This window comes from Cydia strobilella, chromosome 22 (genome assembly GCF_947568885.1).
Source record: "Cydia strobilella chromosome 22, ilCydStro3.1, whole genome shotgun sequence".
In the NCBI taxonomy this organism is placed as follows: Eukaryota; Metazoa; Arthropoda; class Insecta; order Lepidoptera; family Tortricidae; genus Cydia; species Cydia strobilella.
The window spans coordinates 9,930,305-9,950,592 of NC_086062.1; the positions used below are offsets into that span (position 1 = coordinate 9,930,305).

Here is a 20,288-nt window from a genome sequence, read left to right on the forward strand (position 1 = left end):
AAAAAAAACAAAAAAGACCAGGAAAAAACTTTATAGAGCTGTATCTCCTAAACCGTGCGTGGTACCGCAAAAACAATAAAATTTTCGTTCTCCTTTATGCAACCCATAATTTATATTTAAAAAAAACGCAAAATTAAAAAAAAAAATCTTTATAGGGCTGTATCTCCTAAACCATGCGTCGTAGCGCAAAAATAATAAAATTTTTGTTCCCCTTTATGCAACCCATAATTTATATTTAAAAAAAACGCAAAATTAAAAAAAATACATTATAGGGCTGTATCTCTTAAACCATGCGTCGTAGCGCAAAAATAATTAAAAAAACCCCTTTAAGAAACCCCTAATTAAGATTGAAAAACGCAAAAAAGAATAAGAGGGAAAAAATCATTTTAGGGCTGTATCTCCTAAACCGTGCGTCGTAGCGCAAAAATAATAAAATTTTCGTTCCCCTTTACGGAACCCCAAAGTAATATACAAAAAACACAATAAAAAAAAAAAAAAACAAAAAAACTTTATAGGGCTGTATCTCCTAAAAGTCGTAGCGCAAAAATAATCACATTTTCGTTCCCCTTTGTGGAACCCCAAACTAATATACAAAAAACGCAATGAAAAAAAAAAACAAAAAAAAATCTTTATAGGGCTGCATCTCCTAAATCGTGCATCGTAGCGCAAAAATAATCAATTTTTCGTTCCCCTTTAAGAAACCCTTAATTAATACTTTAAAAAAAACATAAAGAAAAAACAGGAAAAAATCTTCATAGAGCTATATCTCCTAAACCGTGCGTGGTAGCGCAAAAATAACAAAATTTTCGTTCCCCTTTACGGAACCCCAAAATAATATACAATAAACACAATGAAAAAAAAACAACAAAAAAAATCTTTATAGGGTTGCATCTCCTAAACCGTGCATCGTAGCGCAATAATAATAAAAAAAAAACCCTTTAAGAAACCCGTAATTAATACTTAAAAAAAAAACAAAAAAAACCAGGAAAAAAAACTTTGTAGAGCTGTGTCTCCTAAACCGTGCGTGGTACCGCAAAAACAATAAAATTTTCGTTCTCCTTTATGCAACCCATAATTTATATTTAAAAAAAAACGCAAAATTTAAAAAAAAAACCTTTATAGGGCTGTATCTCCTAAACCATGCGTCGTAGCGCAAAAATAATAAAATTTTTGTTCCCCTTTATGCAACCCGTAATTTATATTTAAAAAAAACGCAAAATTTAAAAAAAAAACATTATAGGGCTGTATCTCTTAAACCATGCGTCGTAGCGCAAAAATAATTAAAAAAAAACCCTTTAAGAAACCCGTAATTAATACTTAAAAAAAAAAACAAAAAAAAAACAGGAAAAAAACTTTATAGAGCTGTATCTCCTAAACCGTGCGTGCTACCGCAAAAACAATAAAATTTTCGTTCCCCTTTATGCAACCCATAATTTATATTTAAAAAAACGCAAAATTTAAAAAAAAATCTATAGGGCTGTATCTCCTAAACCATGCCTTGTAGCGAAAAAAAATAAAATTTTCGTTCCCCTTTATGCAACCCATAATTTATATTTAAAAAAAACGCAAAATTAAAAAAAAAACATTATAGGGCTGTATCTCTTAAACCATGCGTCGTAGCGCAAAAATAATTAAAAAAACCCTTTTAAGAAACCCGTAATTAATACTTAAAAAAAAACAAAAAAACCCAGGAAAAAAAACTTTATAGAGCTGTATCTCCTAAACCGTGCGTGGTACCGCAAAAACAATAAAATTTTCGTTCCCCTTTATGCAACCCATAATTTATATTTAAAAAAACGCAAAATTTAAAAAAAAAATCTTTATAGGGCTGTATCTCCTAAACCATGCGTCGTAGCGCAAAAATAATAAAATTTTCGTTCCCCTTTATGAAGCCCCAAAATAATATACAAAAACACAAGAAAAAAAAAGAAAAAATAATAACAAAAAAACTTTATAGGGCTGTATCTCCTAAACCGTGCATCGTAGCGCAAAAATAATCAAATTTTCGTTCCCCTTAAGAAGCCCTTAATTAAGATTTAAAAACCTAAAAAAGAAAAAGAAAAAAATCTATATAGGGCTGTATCTCCTAAACCGTGCATCGTAGCGCAAAAATAATCAACTTTTCGGTCCCCTTTATATAACCCCAAAGTAATATACAAAAAACACAATGTAAAAAAGAAAAAAAGAAAAAAAAACAATAAAAAAAACTTTATAGGGCTGTATCTACTGAACCGTACGTCGTAGGGCAAAAATAATCAAATTTTCTTTCCTCTTTATTCAACCCTTAATTTATATTTAAAAAAAACGCTTTCACTAAACTGCTGTAACTCGGAAACTTAGAATCCACAAAGGGGACTACTAAATTATGACACATATTAAAGCCTGACCAGTAATATATGATCCTTGTCAAGAGGGCGCTGTTCATTCTCATGTATAGGGTGACAGTTCAGTATAGTATGAAAAAATATTGTATTTAATGAACATCATCATCATTGTAATTAATGTTGCTTGCCACGCTTAAACATAACAAAAATCGCAATAAATTGCGTCTTAAAATAAACTTAAAAAGTCTACTAAAAATGGAAACAAAAGTATTTTTTAAGTCGCTGATTTGACATTCTCAATCAAAAGGTAGGTACCACTTTGTCGTTTACCATAAAGACGAAATTTGATTATATCTTTATACAAATAACCTGTCAGAGAAATTGGTACCTTTTGATTAGGAACGTCACAAATGTTGGTCAGTATGAGGAGTGCAGCCTACAGTTTATTTTTAATTATATTTATATACCTACTACGGTAAAATTGATAAGACAATGTAATTATGCCTCCGAATGAAATAAATACACTGTATCGCAAAACTAAGTGGCGAGACAGCTCATAATGCCATCTTTTTCACTCTTGGTTGGTCTTAACAAGGGTAAAGGAGATAGTATTAAGATCTCAGTCGCCAGCTAATATTGCGGCAAGTATAATGAGCACCCCACCCGCGTAGGTACCCTTCCCCGCGCACGCCCTTCTTGCTCAATTGAGTTTTATTTTGCCAGATAGTAAAAAAACCGTGGATCAAAATGACCCAAATTATGAATGATGTCTCAATGTGGTATTATAATATTGTAGACGTAAACTTAATAATATGAATTTTTTTTTGTGGCAGATACAGGGTGTTAATTAGAAAAAAAATTTTTTTTAATAAAAGCGGTGGATGAATTTGACACAGATTTGTTTGAATAACATATAACAATGTTCTGTAAAGTACAACACTTCACTTATCGACTCTAATATTTTTTTAGGCGTTTTAGGATCAATATTAGGTATTTATTAAATGCCATTATAGCCGTGGATGAAAATGACACAAAATGCGTGTGTACGTCGGAAGCCACTTTGCCTTTACAGGGAAACAAAGAATTTCGTCTCGAATATTTTTTTTACAGAATGCTGATTGAAAAAAGAAATACCTAAATTTCTACCTAAGCAAATACCTAGGATGACACAAAATATTATTTTTAGGTTTAGTATATGGTCTGGAAACTATATATAAAAAATAAGCAACATTAATATTCTTATAACCTCAGAAGTTATTGGTACAGGTCTACCATGAATACGACATAACATGTGTAACTGTACAATTGTAACATACTTAATTAGCGAATTAGTCCGCACTTTGGCTGTAAACAAGCCATTTTTTGATTGATGAAAATGACATCCTACACGACGATTCAGTGCAACCATGTCAACATTCGCTTCAAAAATGAACCGTCCGTTATTATCCTCGCTGTACTTATCTGTCTCGAGGTATCAGCTCAATGTCTGTATCGATCTGTCTTAACTGGAACTGTCCCTTGGCGTACTTTCTCTTGGCGGGGTCGCGGTGGGACAGCACGCGGTAGTGCCGCAGCAGGTGCAGAAGCCCCGCCATCACCTGCAGCCGTGCGTAACGCATTCCGATGCAAATCCGCGCACCCTTCCCGAACGGCAAGTAAGCCTCACTACCCGTCCTCTTTTCCACAGAAAACCTCTCCGGATCAAACTTCTCAGGCTCAGGGAAGAATTTTGGGTTGTAATGCATGTCGAAAACTGGTATGTATATCTTCGTGCCTGCGGACACTTTTATATTCCCAACAGGAAGCACTGAATCGCTAACACACTGTCTGGCTATGAAGCCTACAGGAGCATGCATTCTTAACGCTTCGCTTAAGACTTGATCAAGGTATTTCAGCTCGGACATAACGTCATATGTGATGACTCCATTGTGTTTTTCGAAAGTTATGTCGATTTCTCTTTGCAATTTCTCTAGGATTTCCGGGTTTTTGCCTAGCTCAGAGAGCGCTCCAAACAGGGCACTGGCGGTTGGCTCGACGCCAGCGATGAAGAAGAAGAATCCTTGGGCGGCGAGCAGCTCGTCTGAGGGTTCAAGTTCCTGGCCCGTTTCATTATCTTTCATAGTTCCTGCCTTCTGCAGGCTCACACAAATATCAGCGAAGTCATGTTTCTTAACGTTCTCCTTTTCCCTAGCTCTTAATACTTGTTTTATTGCGTCAATAAACAATGGTTCATGCTCTTTAAACAATTTTAAACCTATACTTTTGCATAACGTTTTGCTGGTATTGAGGATCGCGAACCTGAGGTTAGTTCGCCAGTTGACTCTCACCGCGTCTCTTGCCATCTTTAAGAATGGTGACTTGAATGTAGATTCCGTACCGATCCCGAACACGGCGGCTGCAATGGCTGCGCTGCAGAACTCGTTCATTGTATCAAACCCGTTACCTTTTAATTTCTCCGGATTCTCCTTTAGATGTGCCACGAAATCCTGCGCACTTTTATCCATAATATAATACATGTTTTTGAGTTTAGTCGCAGTGAAGAGCGGCGTCATTTTCTGTCGCATCAGCTTCCATCTTGGACCGTTCATAAAGAGCAGATTATCAGCTAACAGATCGCCTTCGTTTATGGTTACTCCTCTATGATTGAAGGATTGGAAGTCGGTCTGCGTTATATACTGGACGTTTTGTGGATCAATAACGAAGAGACTCGGAGTCATAAGAGACCCGATTCCGACAGCTGGCTCGTTTTCGTACTTGGTGTAAAGGTCGCTGAGAACCTCAAACAAGGCCTTGTCGGTGGTGAGGAAGTCCCAGAAAATGCCGAGAAATTTGTTCTTCTCGTAGAAAGCTACACCGCGTTTTCTCCAATACTTCTCATTGTATTGACCTCTTAAATAGATAAAGATGAGACTGATGATAACGAGAATTAATATAGGAAACATTGCAGCCGCGGAACGACCGATTGTGTACTAATTGTGCGTTGGCGCATAATCCTATTTATACTACTATTTTTCCTTTATCATAAAATTGTTAAGTATGTGATACTAATAGCCTCTAGAAATACGGTTATCTTCCTGTAATTTGAACGATGACATGAAGGATCCGGGCTCTAATTAAGCGCAAACAATCTGTTACCTGATTACTTGCTTTCTCAGTTTGTCTACATTCCGTAGAGTCAACTATGACCACGTTCATTTTGACTACTGTTTTCAATTGTGTAGATGTACAGTCGAAGGCAAAAATATCGATCCAGGCAAATGGCTCAAAAATATGTGAACACGATTTTATTGTCTAAGGTGTAAGAGCGTACACATATTTTTGAAACTTTGAGAATGTATATATATTTATGCCCTTGACTGTACCCAAGGTTTTGAATGAAAAGGACGTAGTCAAAATACAAATTTACTTTAAAATACCTATTTGACAACTATTCAAATTAGTCTAACCATATTTACCGACCATATTTTATCTAATGGTTACTAATTAAGTGTTTCAGTCAATTATAATTATGTGATCATTATTAATAAAATCATTAATTGTATCTCATACTACTAATAATTTATTCATGTGAAAAGTTATATGTTTGGACAGTATATATTAATTTTGGCAAAATATATGGCAACTAATTAATTTAATAAAAGCAGGTAATTATGCTGCAATTTTTGTCAAAATGGAATAATATTATAATTAATGCCCTAAAATGTACATATTTAACATTAGACTTTAGAGGTAATTAATTAAAGATGCATTCATTACACACAATGACACAAATTTAGTTAAGGGTAATTTCAAAAATGGTTCTGCAGGCATATTATGGGTGGCTTAATCCACGTGATAAAATAACTGTCACTTTTTAATACCGCGGGATAGAAAGTGATGGATGCCGTTTTAGCACGCTGTCACGTAGAGAAGGACGACCATCATATCCCTACTGTTTTAAATTGTTATTTATCTCATTCTCAGTACTCTTGTAAAATACAGTGCAAAATTCAAAAGACCATCGCATCCAAATCTCAAGCGAACGTGTTGACCTAGCCAGAAATAACTCGGGCATCGAACTCCGAACCGTTTGGTAGCGACCCCTATACATACAACAGAGGGCCATCGCGAACCTCGTTCGACGTGTTGCCTCCCTGTCACACTTACTTACGAATTTACAAGTGCGACAGAAAGGGAACACCTCGAACATGGTTCGCGTTAGGCCCTCTGACGCCAAGACAACCGCCTGTGGAATACAATGACGGTCTTAGATTTTTGATAATTTATAGCTAGAATGGAATGATTTTAATTTCTAGGATTGATAAAAGACAACATTTCATCAACCAAAAACGTCAGTATCATATCGGAATCAGATCTAATAACTAAAACTCGAATTGGCCCGTAAGATGAGCTTCATTCAGTTTCACAAGACGGGGGGCCTTGGTCTCGCTTATTGACGTCTATTAGTATCCAATAACTGCGTGTTATTTACCAAGATGTCTGCCAGAAAGCGGTGGCCTGAATTCTGCGAATAAAATTGTGTTGTTGCTAGTAAATCAGGCGGCTTGGCAACACGCGCCATTTCGTCGCTATACTTACTCAACCCCATATCTGCAACAATCATTTGATGGAAATATCGCTTTTCTTTCATTCGAAATACGGGTGTTTTTGTCATCAAATGAGTGTTGCAGATACGAGGTTGTGTAAGTATGGTGGCGATTTATTCGCCCATCACTCAAGCATCGCTTCAAAAACCAGTTTAATTGCTATCTTGTGATTAGTAATAACTACATGTAATTAGGGATCATACATATACTAGTTATTTTGAGATAAATGCTTGGTAAATGGTCGGAAGAAGCCCTGGAGTTGCGCCAAGAACGGTGTCAAACGAAATTTCATAAATGCATTAGACTTTGAACTTTAAGTTATTAATTGAAAGAGTTTTAAATGTAATAGATGATAATTACGCTGCTGCTATACAAGGAAAAGACTTGGTTATAGCAGAGAAGGCCTGAAAAATCGATATAAACCCCTGCTATAATATAATTAGCGCCGTACCTGTACTTGCCGTAGTCGGGGAAATAAACAGAATTTAGGGACAGTTCTTGAATTCAAATTATTTTAATTTTTAAATAAGCTAAACCGTGATGCATACGCTAGCTTTCAACATTCATACAAAAAAGTCAAATATATTCAATATTCACTCTCGTTTTTAAGTTATTATGCAAGGTATAATGGCAACCCTTTTACATAAAGTACTGAGGTTGACTGAAGTAGCATGACAAATACGAACGTTTCTGAGAAAATACGATGGCAAACAATTATGCACTACCTACATCTGTATACAGAATGGAAGTGACTACCCGACTGACGCCTACGGGTTTCCCATATTACCGCGTTGCCGGCCGTGGAGTACGGTATCGTAGGGGTTTGTAAGAATGAAAAAAACAGGACAAAACAAATAAAATTAAGCTTATTCTACGGTTTAACTTATGTATTTTTAGTCACTCTCGCTCTCGCGACATAAAACATATTATATAGTACTTAGTTCAATTTGCCACCAAATGTGCGATATCTAGTAATATATATGAACTATGCTTTTATACAGAACGATGGAGAGTTTGCCCGGAGCGACACAGTCCCCATTTTACCTTCCCTGGACCAAGACATAGTAAGAACAATCAAATCTAGGCTCCCTGGTAGGAGATCCAGATCTAGTCTAGACTTCGGTTTTGTGGTTTGAATCATCGCTAGAGAGATTAATGCTAAACATACATACATGTGTAAATAAAGCATTTAAATGGGTTAGGTTTTTTTATTTTATTTTGTGTGAAAAATTGGCTTTATTTCTATGAACTATTTATATGTTTAATGTTTGTTTTTTTGGATAAGTAATCTGTTTTTTCTCATTTTCACGCTGTTATTGTAGGTATGGAAATGTTATTATGGTTTATATTTAGGTTAAAATGTAGGGTTTGATGTCGTTATGTTGATATTTTTTTTATATAAAAAGAGGTGATAAATAAAAATTATATACAATCCAATAGGGTATTTGACTACGATTTTGCTACTATGGAATTTATATAAAACACTAGCATGTGACGTCATAATCAAATTACCTACTCTTTATAGTTTTATACGGGTTTTAAAATATAAATTGTGTCTAAAAATAACTGCAGTGCTGTCTACGTTACTCCATTAATCTTCTGGTGCTTTATTTCATGCATGGTGTAAAATAATTTATTTTAAATGCAGTAACGTCAAATACCCTATTGAGAAATCCTTTTCAATTATGTAGTCAAAATAAAAATCTACCTACTTAAATAGACACGTTGCACGTTTGATATAAATATGAAACAAATCTTATTTATTGTATCTTCTTTATTGCTAAAGATTATCTCTCAAAGAAACATCTTTGTACCTACAGACGACTTCAACATATCCCTATTTTTTCCCTCTATTTTTAAAGTTATTTACATACAGCTATACCATGTCGACTGTACCATGTAGCATGTTTACTTGCATGACGCTTTCATACATCCAATATATTTTAAATCATATATTAGCTCTTTTTATAATTGTATTAATCAGAGGGACGGGTAGTTTATCTCCCGCGACATACTGGCTATGTCTTCGAGTCATCGGCGGACAATGCGTCATTGCATTGATTGACATTTAAAAATGAACTAGTTTCTTCGAGTTTAAACTGTCGTGAGGTACAGGTACTAACGTTTAAGTAATTTTACGGTTTAAACTCACGTGTTTTTAGTCACTCGCGCGACATGTTATGCGCGTGTGTGTGTGTGTAAAAACACGTGAGTTTAAGATGGTTTAAGAGACCGGTAACGATTTTAGATCAAACATGTAAAATTGATAGATTTAGTCGTTGAAATTGTACACCTTCTGTTACGTAATATCTAAATAAGAAGTATTGGTTTCTAACTTTCTATTAGCACGTCTTCTCATCTTGTCACTTGTTTTGAAGTAATTTCTGGAGAAAATTGATTTCGTCTAACTTTCATTTACACTTCGAAGTCATAAATTCATAATAGCAAAAATGTAGTCTATTGAAGATGGAGTACAGGATATGTTTAATACAAAATTACCATTTTTAACAGTCCAAACTTTATGAAATTTACAAATAAGACCGACAAAATCAGTGCTTTATGCGTCTACCTAAACGTCCATCAGAAAAAAAAACATTACTAATTTAGTCTGTTTTCAAAATTAATATCTATTAAGCGACAGGATGAGAAGACGTGCTAATAGAAACCAGTATTTGTTTTTTTCTATTAGGTAACCAAAAGATGTACAATTTCACCGACTAAATCTATCAATTTTACATATTTGCCACTAAAATCGATGCTGGGTTCTTAAAACGTAAAATTAGTTTGAACTAGGTTCTTATTGTCATGATTAATGGTTTCAACCTAGTTGGTTTTCTACATGACTTGACATAATTTTATCGTCTAAGTATTGAAAGTCTTTATAATTAGATTAATTCAAAGTGTCATTATGTACAAGTGCAAGTTCAAGAGAGATATTTAAGTGCATTCAATATTATCATGACTTGTTTACGCCATTGCCTATATCATTTATTTAAGTGAAGTTAAGAGCTTTTTATCAGAAAACATACAGTAAAAATATAGCGTGCAGTTTTTTTAATTGGAAATTTTTTATAGACTTGCAAGTTAACAATTTTAAACGATATATGTATAATTTTTGAAGACATTTGCAAATTTTAGTTCTTTTTTTATGTTAGTCACTATACCGATAAGATAATAACTACTTTATATTATCATATTATAATAATTATTAGTAGAAGTCAAACCAAGAATAGTTGCAGAGATTATGATAGCACACGCAGTGCAGGTGTTATTTTTAACGTCAAACTTCTATGAAATTATGACGTATACCTAACACTGACACTGCGTGTGCTGTCAAAATCTCTGCAGACTTTTCTTGGTCTAACTTTTTTTTAGAGACTTCCGGTTCGAGCGCCATCTTGATAGTTAGCATCGTGATTAATTACTTTGTTTTTTGCTCATTAATATCGTTTAAAGTGTAATATCGATAGCTTATTATACAGTAAACTAATGTGGTAGTGTGCAGTGAATGGAGAATTAATTTTGAAGCGCGTTTAACCACCATTTTGGAGTCAACGGCCGGCAGTCCACGTGCTTCTTGTAAAGTCTAGCTATCGATTTACAAGAGCTAACAAATCACCGTACACTGTCTTGTACAACCGTACAATTTTTGTCGTTTTTAAACCTCTTAATACCTTGATACTGGCGCAATAGTCCCACTGGGCTGAAGCCATAATTTTAAAAGAAGAAGAAGAAGAACTTTTTTTTATTTCAACTGATTACGCCTATTGAGAATAAAGTGTTGCATTGCAAGGTCTAAATCTCTAGAGATCTCCAGTCAGTCTCTAAACTTTAACTACAATTAATTCAATATTAATGTATTCTGCTTCCGTGGTGGTTACAGGAACATCTGGAGAACGGCCCTATGCTGAGCAAGGAGGTGGACCTGAACAAGATCTTCACGCCGGCGCCTGATGCTGAGGAACATCTCATAAAGAAGGATCGGAAGTTTGGTCAGTACTACATCTTTTAACGGTCAAGATTTAAAAAAATACCCGATTCAAGCCTCATCGCCCCCAGGGCCTTAAAGTTCAAAAATTCTGCATAAGAAAAAAATGCAAAAATATGATGTTACAGGGTGGTCATTTTTGCCATATATAATATCTCAGTGTGCCCTATTAAGGGCAAGTTCCTTTATGTTAGCAGTTAGTTGCTTTGTCCCTTAAAATTGTAGTTTTTATATTGAATCATTACACGTTATTACAAAGGAAACGGACACAGACTTTATTCTACTATTTTATAGTACACAGTAGTGTACTTACATACTCAGTAGTATATTGTACCATTTCGCCGCTCCCTCGAGCACTGACATTACTCAATGCGCTCCTGACGTCAGCACCTGATTGTGATTTGTTTGCATGGAGATGGACGACTGTGTACCGTGAATGTCTGAAGTATTGTGAGACGATCGATGATAGGCCTTCCACAGTCGGTGCATAATACTATGTTATGTGAGGTGTTATTTCTGTTTCTTCCTGTGTATTTTGTATCTTGTACCTACTTTTGTACTATATTTTTCTGGAAATGAAATTTTCTGTTAGGTTAAGTTTCTCGGCGCATTGGTGTTTGCTGTAATGCCGTTTAACCAGAATTGTATTAAATAAAATAAATAAATAAAATAAATAAATAAATAAATTGTTTATATATCTCGTATTAGAACATACGATTTTCCAACAAGACCCAATGGTTTGAAAGTTACATTACAGACAAAAAAATAATTACCTACTCCAGAAAGAATGATGAGGAATCATATTCTTTTCCCATAAACTGTTCATGTAAAACAAGATATTCATTCAACCACTAAAATTCCAGAGAAAACCTTCGCCTCGTCAGCGTTCTACGTGCCCGGGGTCCACCCCACGGTCAAAGAGCAGATGGACCTGGCCAGAGCCATCTCGAAGAGTCTGAGCGATCAGAGCAATCACATGAGCCGAGGACAGAGCATGTATGTGAACCGGAAGAAGCGGTCCGTCAAATGGGTGCATGAGGGCAGAGGTAAGATTGAGCTGATATTTAGAAGAAAGTCGTTAAGCGGCTTCAAATCAAAATGTCGTTCACACTTATTACAAGCACAGCCCGCGCAGCATGGTTTCCCCTATCACTAAGTCCGTCACTTTCGCACTCACATACTTGTTAGAACGTGACAGGCATGGTGATAAGCGTACCGTGCTAAGACTCCAGGTCGAAGCGTCAGTGCAATATGAGTGACACACGTACATGTGCATTTTATTGTTTGCTGGCTGAAATGATCACCTATTGTCCATATCTGTTTTGTGGCTAGCTTTAATTTTTAGGTTACAGTTTTAATTCAAATTTATTTATTTTATGTAAAAAAAAATTGTAAGCTTTTTTTCTGTTTTTTATATATACTTAATTAATTGTGCATTTTATATTTCATTATTGTTTTTATTTTTTCTCTTTTGTTGTTTATTATCTTTCTTTCTAGAATACCTATTGGTGACAATGAAATGTTGTAGTAATATTCAAATAGCTTAACGGTGACAACTGGGTGTGGGTGAATGAGAATATTTAAGTCGTGGCCAGATCATAGAATTTATCATGACTGTGTTCTTCGTGCCCAGTGTCCCCACGGTCAAAGAGTAGATGGACCTGGTCCGCGCTGTGGCTCGAATAGTGAGCGACCAGAGCGCTAGCGCCATGTAATATAACAACAACCATTTCTACTGGGTGTGGGTACATGAGAATATTTAAGTCGTGGCCAGATCATAGAATTTATCATGACTGTGTTCTTCGTGCCCAGTGTCCCCACGGTCAAAGAGTAGATGGACCTGATCCGCGCTGTGGCTCGAATAGTGAGCGATCAGAGCGCTAGCGCCATGTAATATAACAACAGCCATTTCTAGTTCGGTCTAAGAATTATTTATACATCAGTAGGCCGAGCACATGATTGACGCGACAGTATCTCGCCGCGAAATAGAATACCCGTCTTTTACTAACTGTACGAATTAAAGGTAGTCTAGCTGTGTCGCCGCGCCATACTCTCGCGCCAATCATGTGCTAGCCCGACTGTTCAATCATAGACACCAAAAACATAAAAGTCAAAGACAAAGTAAACATATTCTACAATTACAAATCAAAAGGTCCTTTTAATGCGTTTTTGCTGATTTTGGATTAATTGAAAGCGCAAAAACATATATCAATCTGCTTTTGTGAAAAAACTACCCGAAAATTTGATTTTATGACTGCTGGGAGACTATTTTCCTAACGGTAAATATTGTTTTCCAGGTCGCAACACAACGAATCTATCTTCCACACCAACGCCAGTCCCAACACACGACACACCTTACCGGCCGCCGTCCAGTCTTCGCAACCAGAAGACCTACCCCAAATCCGCACTGAAGCACCCTCTGCCTAAAATGGAGCCGTTCCCAGTCTCTCCACCTACGATTATTGTTCAGAATCAGGAGGTTCCTATTCCTATAGCCCCGACAAAGTTGAACGATGTGTACGCAGCGCCTGTGAGTCCTCGGCTGCCCTTAGTATCCGGACCGAACTTCAATGTCGCGCCGCGCGGGTGGGGAGAGATGAAGGATTACTACAGACCTGTTGCGCTAGATGTCGCTGGTGCGGCTCCACGCTATTCAGATTTTTAGTTGGTATCTCTGTTATATTAAACTTAGTCGATCTAACATGATGCAAATGCAATGCAGAGTTGGCTTGGTCCGGCTCTATCTTCGTTTTTATTTTCTAGATACTTTGATTGGCTAATTTACTACTCGATTATTCTGCTTTTGGGCAAATTTAAACTATAATGACAGATTGGTTAACTAGATTGGGGTAATCGAGGTGTCATTTTATTATCTAGTCTAAAGTATAATAAAAAGCGAGCTTAGTTGAAAAAATTTTGAGATGCGTTCAACCGATACTAAATAAGTTGTTTTTTTTTATAATTAGATTTTACGAGTACTTTAAATTATTAAACGGCGAAGTTTTGATGTTTACAATTTTAATTTAATATTTTAATATTTCATTATAAAACGTTTACATATCAACGAAAAAAAAAACTTCTGAAAAAATCAGAAAAACCGTGCTTTTTGTAAGAGTTTGCTAGTATGTTTCTTAGTTTGAATATTTTATTTTATATATTGTGAATTTGTGATATGTATGAGTATTCTTGGGACGATAAAATAGGAATCTTAAATCTCCAAAGTCAATAAGACCTAGTCATAAATATTAATAAATTATTAAATAATAATAAACTGAGCGAATTGTGCACAATATTAGATTAAATACATTAGGTAGGGTAGGGTGGGAAACAGTGGCTCGGAAAAAATAGCCGGGTACAGTGGCTCACTCAACCTAATCCAACCTGATAGAGGCGATATTGGGGCGACTGAGTCATTGTTCGAGCTGAGCCACTGTTTTCTACCCTACCCTACCTAATAGGTTTCGGTACATGAAAATCCTATATCCTGTTATTCAAACGTATTTTTTATTTTTTATTTATACCCTCTAAAATAAAATCCGCATTTATTGTTTAATATTGTTTTTTGTTTGTTATAGCTAATATTATACACAGATAATATATTGTGACAGTTACAGTCTATTAGTGTACATAATACATAATACCTAGTCATTTTGCATAAAATATACATTTATGAATACAACACTGAAAGCTACTTAAGTACTTACATCAGTTTTGACTAAAATTTAGTACGTACTTTTCAGTGTTTAAGTTTAAGTACTTAATACGTAATTTTATATATTCCCTTTTTTTGTTTTTGTTCAGCAGTATACATTATACTAAGTAATTTTTTTATTGACTAACTTTGCTTTGATGCAAATAAAAATGTAAGAATATTTCAGTTAACATCGTATGATATATTTATTGTAAATATTATTGTTGTTGCACTTGTCGCCGTTAATATAGTTCATTAATTTTATATACGTACCTACCTATTTAGTATGAAATAAATAAATAAAAACAAATAAACAAGTACTGTAATTGTATAGGATTTGTTGTGATTGTGATACTTTGTTCGTGAAAATAAATAATAAAACAACCATATTTTTATTATTGCCTTAAATAGGTGAATAAGTAAGTCAGGCAACGCAAATTTACAAAATAGTTACTCATATAAATTAATACACAAACAATATACCTACCTAAAAACAAAAATAATAAATAAATAAATATTATAGGACATTCTTACACAGATTGACTAAGTCCCACGGTAAGCCCAAGGAGGCTTGTGTTATGGGTACTCAGACAACGATATATATAATATATAAATATTTATATACATAGAAAACACCCATGATTCAGGAACAAATATCTGTGCTCATCACACAAATAAATGCCCTTACCGAGATTCCAACCCAAGACCATCAGCTTCACAGGCAGGGTCACTACCCACTAGTCCAGACCGATCGTCAAAAAATAACTAAGCTAACAAATAAGTTATAGGTATCTGGTTTTCTCAATAAACATAACTACTTACTTAAATTTATACATAAAATTATACGTTATTAGTTATCACAGACTAGGGGATATCTACTCTTACAAACATAACAAAAGTAGGAAAATTTACAAATCAACTAAATAACTAGCTGACCAGCATTATAGTATTTTCTTCTTTGTCATCGCAATCTTTCTCCTCACCAACGAACCGCCCATGGTTAAAGTAATCCTCGATCTCCTGTAGAGTCCTATCTTTTGTTTCTGGAAGAATAAAGTACAATGCCACTAAACAGGTCGCCATGGCTACATCATATATAGCAAAAGTCCCGTACACTTTAACACTAAGAAGCATCGCGGGGGTAACCTTCAAACATATCATGAGAAAGGAACCCATGATCAACCCTGACATAGCAGAGCCTGCTCCTCTGTGAGCTACTGGGAACACCTCTCCAAGTAAGGCTAAAGGTGTAACAGTACAACCCAAGTTAGTCAATACAAAGTACAGCATAAACATAGACACAGGCAGCCAAGCTCGGTCCTTCGATACCACGTCTATAGCAGTCAGGTAAAGGTAAGTACAGATGCTCGTTAGGACGGCTAAAGATGCCCCGCCCGTGACGAACAGCAAGGTTCTTCTCTTTACCACGCGAACCAGTGCCGACGAAAAAGTGGCGCTTAATGTAGCTATCAAATCTATAGTGAGCGTGTAGTAGAACGATTTCGAGTTATCCCCCGTGATATCATCCATGATCTGTAAAGCGTAGGCTGGAAAAACGTTTCTTCCACATGCCTCTTTCAACATTTCAGCAAAAAATATTATAAGCAAAGGCTTCATGAAGTTCTTTTTAGTAGATTTCTGCAGAAAATTCAACAAGTGAGCTTTAAGATTAGGGTTCTCGCGCTTGGAAAGTCTCAGCTTCTGGGCAGTGATCATACTGTCAAATTCTATCCTAGATTCAGTATCATTGCCTCTTAGCCACATCCATGCTTTTTCACTTTGATTGAACTTGCATTTTGTAGCCAACCAGGCCGGGCTTTCAGGCCAAGTGCAGACGATACCAAAAGCGACGATATGGTGGACTAATGCGAAAATGGCCACCGTTCTCCAAGGATAATAGTGGCCCACGAGGTGGACTAAGGTATTGCCTATAGTGGTGAGGCTTAAGAACATGCCCCGGTGTTGTGGGCTGGTATATTCTCCGATGATGACGGCGCCTAAGACGAGGCTGGCTCCTGCGGAGATGTCGCAGAGGATCCTGGCGGCCATGAGCGTGGTCACGTCCGTGGCGAAATAGATGAGCAGCCAGCCCAGAATGCCGGGCACGATGATTAGAGCGTGCGTGGTCTTCCGGCCCCACTGCTCCATGAGGAAGGCGGAGATCAGGAAACCGGGGACAGTCGCCAAGGCCACCACAGATGCTAAAATTATGAGAACATAATATAATAAAGTCACTAAGACCTCAGGGCCCCACATCAACTAGATGGTCTGACCAAGTTATAAAGGTCACCTCAGGCAAACTCCAGCAAGCTGTAAGGGCTATCTAGACGGATAGAGACAAATTTTAGGAGCTGCCAAGTCACGAACCATTGGTAATGAGGGATCGACAAAGAAAAAAGAAGAATAAAGTCATAGGTATTAAGAATAACTAGAGATATACGTCCACATGTATCGGTAAAATCTGTCTGGCGGACAAATCTGCAAGTGTATATGTATAAGCTGCGTCTTACGTAAGCGAACAACTCGCGAACGCGAAGCGAAGTGGCGCCGCGCGGCGCGGCGGACCCACGGCGTTCGCAACGAGATCGCCCACGTAGGACACTTCTCTTAAAGGATTGATTCATCCCGCGCCGTATCGCTTCGCTTCGCGTTCGCGTGTTGTTCGCCAATGTAGTACGCTGCGTTAGAGAACATTAAGCTACTTAATATTACCGTTTAACTCACGTAATTTTGTCATTTATTATGATTCGTACCAAGCCATGACATGATCTCCAAGTCAGTTTTTATCACTGAATCGTCGGCCTTCAACCCTGGTAACATCACTGACGGGAAGCTGAACACCATACCCTGCGCCACCATGTTCAGCAGTACAGCTGAAACTGTCCATGTCTGGAACAAACCATAATTTAATGAAAACTATGTACTTGTCCCGTGTATCGTATATTATTAAATAAAAGGCATCTCGGTACTATTAAATAATGACATACTTTGCACACTTGCAATGAAATGTAACTTTTCTAGAACTTACTTGTCTCGCAAATGATATGAATGATTTTTTTTCTGCCATTTCAATTTGTATTTTTCCTAAATACAACACTTTCACAAACACGAAATGCAAAGATATGCCTCTTTTATAGACATTTAAATAGAGTGGGTATATTTTTTGCACTGGATACGACAAAAATGACGTAAATTAAAACCTTTAACGCTGCGATGTCTGGCCTCGCCAGTTGTGCAAGCATAATTAAAGTAACTAAAACACGTTTTTGGAATAAGCACCTAGTATGTATAATGTATAGATACATTAATAAAAACAATTGAAGTAGTAAACTCGAAACAATATGCCATTGGCATACTTTTGGATATGACCAAAGCTTATGATAAGGTACAGTACGACATATTATTAAATAAAATATATGGGATAGGAATTCGCGGAACTGCTTTCGGATGGCTAAAATCTTACCTAAAAGATAGAAAGCAACTAGTTGAAATAGAACACTTTAATTTTGCAACTGGACAAATAGAAAATGTCAAATCGAATTATGAAACTCTTAACGCCTCTATCCCGCAAGGAAGCGTTATTGGATGTTTGCTTTTCCTTATTTACATCAATGACCTCCCAAAAATCACAAATGATCCCTGTGTGCTATTTGCCGATGATGTGTCACTAATTACAGCTTGCCAAAACCCTGAAGACGTCAATGAGAAACTTACAGCTAACCTAAATGTAATCAGTTCCTGGATGAGAGACCATAACCTCGATATAAATTATAAGAAAACCAAAATAATTGCATTCTACCCATACCAGAAAACGTCACTAGATATAGATTACACCTACGAAGATACTCAGCTAGAAGTCGTGCAAAGCGCTACATTACTCGGTTTAGATATAGACAGTCACATGAATTGGAAATCTCATGTAGAGAAAATTAGGAAAAAAATATCTCAATTCGTCTATGCGCTTCGGGAGGTTAAAGTAACGACAAATTTAGAGACAGCACTAACAACATATTACGCGTATGCATATGCCTGGCTAAATTACGGTATTATTCTGTGGGGTAATAGTACCAACGCTCCATTACTTTTTACTCTTCAGAAAAAGCTGGTTCGTATCTTAATAAATAAAACACTTGACGAAATCGAAACCCACAAACCTTATTTTTCTGAACTTGGACTGCTGACCCTTACATCTATGTATATATTAGAAATGTGTAAGTTCGTTCGAAAGCACAGGGAATTCTATATAAAACGAGAGGACCTACCTTCTACACGACCCATACGTAACAAGAATAGACTAATCCCACCACCTTGTAAACTTAAACTACTGTCATCAGGCCCTTTAGTAATGTCTATTAAAATATATAATAAACTCCCGGACTCTATAAAAGAAGAAGAAAATGATAATATATATATAAATAAAATTAAACAGTTATTATTAGATAAGTCATATTACACTCTAAGTGAATTTTTTAATGACATATTATAATTCAATAATATTTATAGATTATTTGTTCTCGTTAATATAATACTTAATGTTTTGAATAATAAATGACAAATGACATTGCAGTTAAAACTTTCGACACGAAGAGTGTATTTTTGACATTTAAATTCTTATTTTTACATTTTTATTATAATGATTGTATGTTAAAATAATTAATCAAAAATTCTCCTCTCCTAATTTAATTGTAAATTATAGTTATAGTATATTGCAGTGCCCAACAGGGTTCACAAAGACCTAGCTTATAAGTTTACCATCTGTACAATTACTTTGTGAATTTGCAATAAAATATTGAGTATTGAGTATTAATATAATAAGTGCACTTGAACAGTACATAGAACGGTTGTCTATTTGTGCCATTCTCAATTAAAAGGGTACTTATTGTCGGTTGTCAATAAGGCGATTTTCCATATAGGTTCAATTGAAAATCAACCTTATTGACAAGCGACAATGTGGTTTTTGGTTGAAAATGTCACATTTATTTCGATAATAGTAGTTTATGTGACTACTATATAATGAAAGGCATTGAAAGGCATATTATATTCATTACTTGAATTTAAATATTGGAACGTGATTTCATTGTTGAAAGTATTGTTTTTAATGTACCTATTTAAGCTATAACGATGGTACTAACAATATTGTATGGAATTTTGAACGTTCCGAAATAAAGATATTTTCTTTTATTTTTTATTTTTTTATTTATTAAAATACTAGTGTGAGATTATGAAACGAACGAAGTATAATTTATTTGGGTCTCTATTGTTTCCCATATAGTTTTAAGTCATTTAGTCATAATTTGGTTTTTCTCAGAAACGCGTAACTTTACAGGATTGCCATAAAACAACCTAACCTATCTATAGGATAACCTGAGGAAAATCCTGAAAAGTTAACGGTTTCAGAATTATGACTAATGATTATATGACAATCATTACATTATGACTTTCAATAATTATGTCAAACAAAGAGACCCCAATTTATTTAACCTAACCTACGATACAAGGTTAAACCCCCAAGCAAAAGCGGACCTCCCGATACAATTTGCCAGACTCGATACTTTTCATTTAAAATAAATAAGTAAATAAATATCGAATAAGAGGACACCAAAAAATCCAAATTTGCATAATCAGTACTTAATTATTTAAATTAAAGTAAAAAGCGTATGTATGGCCATGATTTTTTCCTTAGAACTTACTTCCAATCG

The 20,288-nt window shown here is 35.6% G+C and overlaps 3 protein-coding genes across 7 annotated transcripts in view; 1 reads left to right on the forward strand and 2 right to left on the reverse strand.

Moving 5' to 3' along the window:
* LOC134751429 (uncharacterized) overlaps positions 1-13,846 on the forward strand; it is a 47,522-nt gene extending 33,676 nt beyond the window's left edge. Inside the window, exons 3-6 of one of the 5 annotated variants that reach the window (XM_063686834.1) lie at positions 7,912-7,974; positions 10,794-10,902; positions 11,762-11,944; positions 13,196-13,844. In XM_063686834.1, coding sequence (XP_063542904.1) covers positions 7,912-7,974; positions 10,794-10,902; positions 11,762-11,944; positions 13,196-13,563 — 723 coding nt within the window. In that variant the 3' untranslated portion in view covers positions 13,564-13,844. Of the gene's footprint in view, positions 1-7,911; positions 7,975-10,793; positions 10,903-11,761; positions 11,945-13,195 lie in introns of all 5 variants that reach the window. The other 4 variants (XM_063686836.1, XM_063686835.1, XM_063686837.1 and 1 more) reach the window with 4 other exon arrangements.
* On the reverse strand, positions 3,720-5,303 carry LOC134751417 (cytochrome P450 6B5-like). The gene has a single exon (XM_063686820.1). It carries the CDS (start codon positions 5,264-5,266, stop codon positions 3,782-3,784), a length of 1,485 nt encoding a protein of 494 aa, XP_063542890.1. The 5' UTR covers positions 5,267-5,303; the 3' UTR covers positions 3,720-3,781.
* Positions 13,847-15,516: 1,670 nt separating the features above from the next.
* On the reverse strand, positions 15,517-16,794 carry LOC134751609 (facilitated trehalose transporter Tret1-like). Its single transcript, XM_063687086.1, has one exon. The coding sequence runs from the start codon at positions 16,735-16,737 to the stop codon at positions 15,517-15,519; it is 1,221 nt and encodes a 406-aa protein (XP_063543156.1). The 5' UTR covers positions 16,738-16,794.
* Between the last annotated feature and the right edge of the window lie 3,494 nt (positions 16,795-20,288).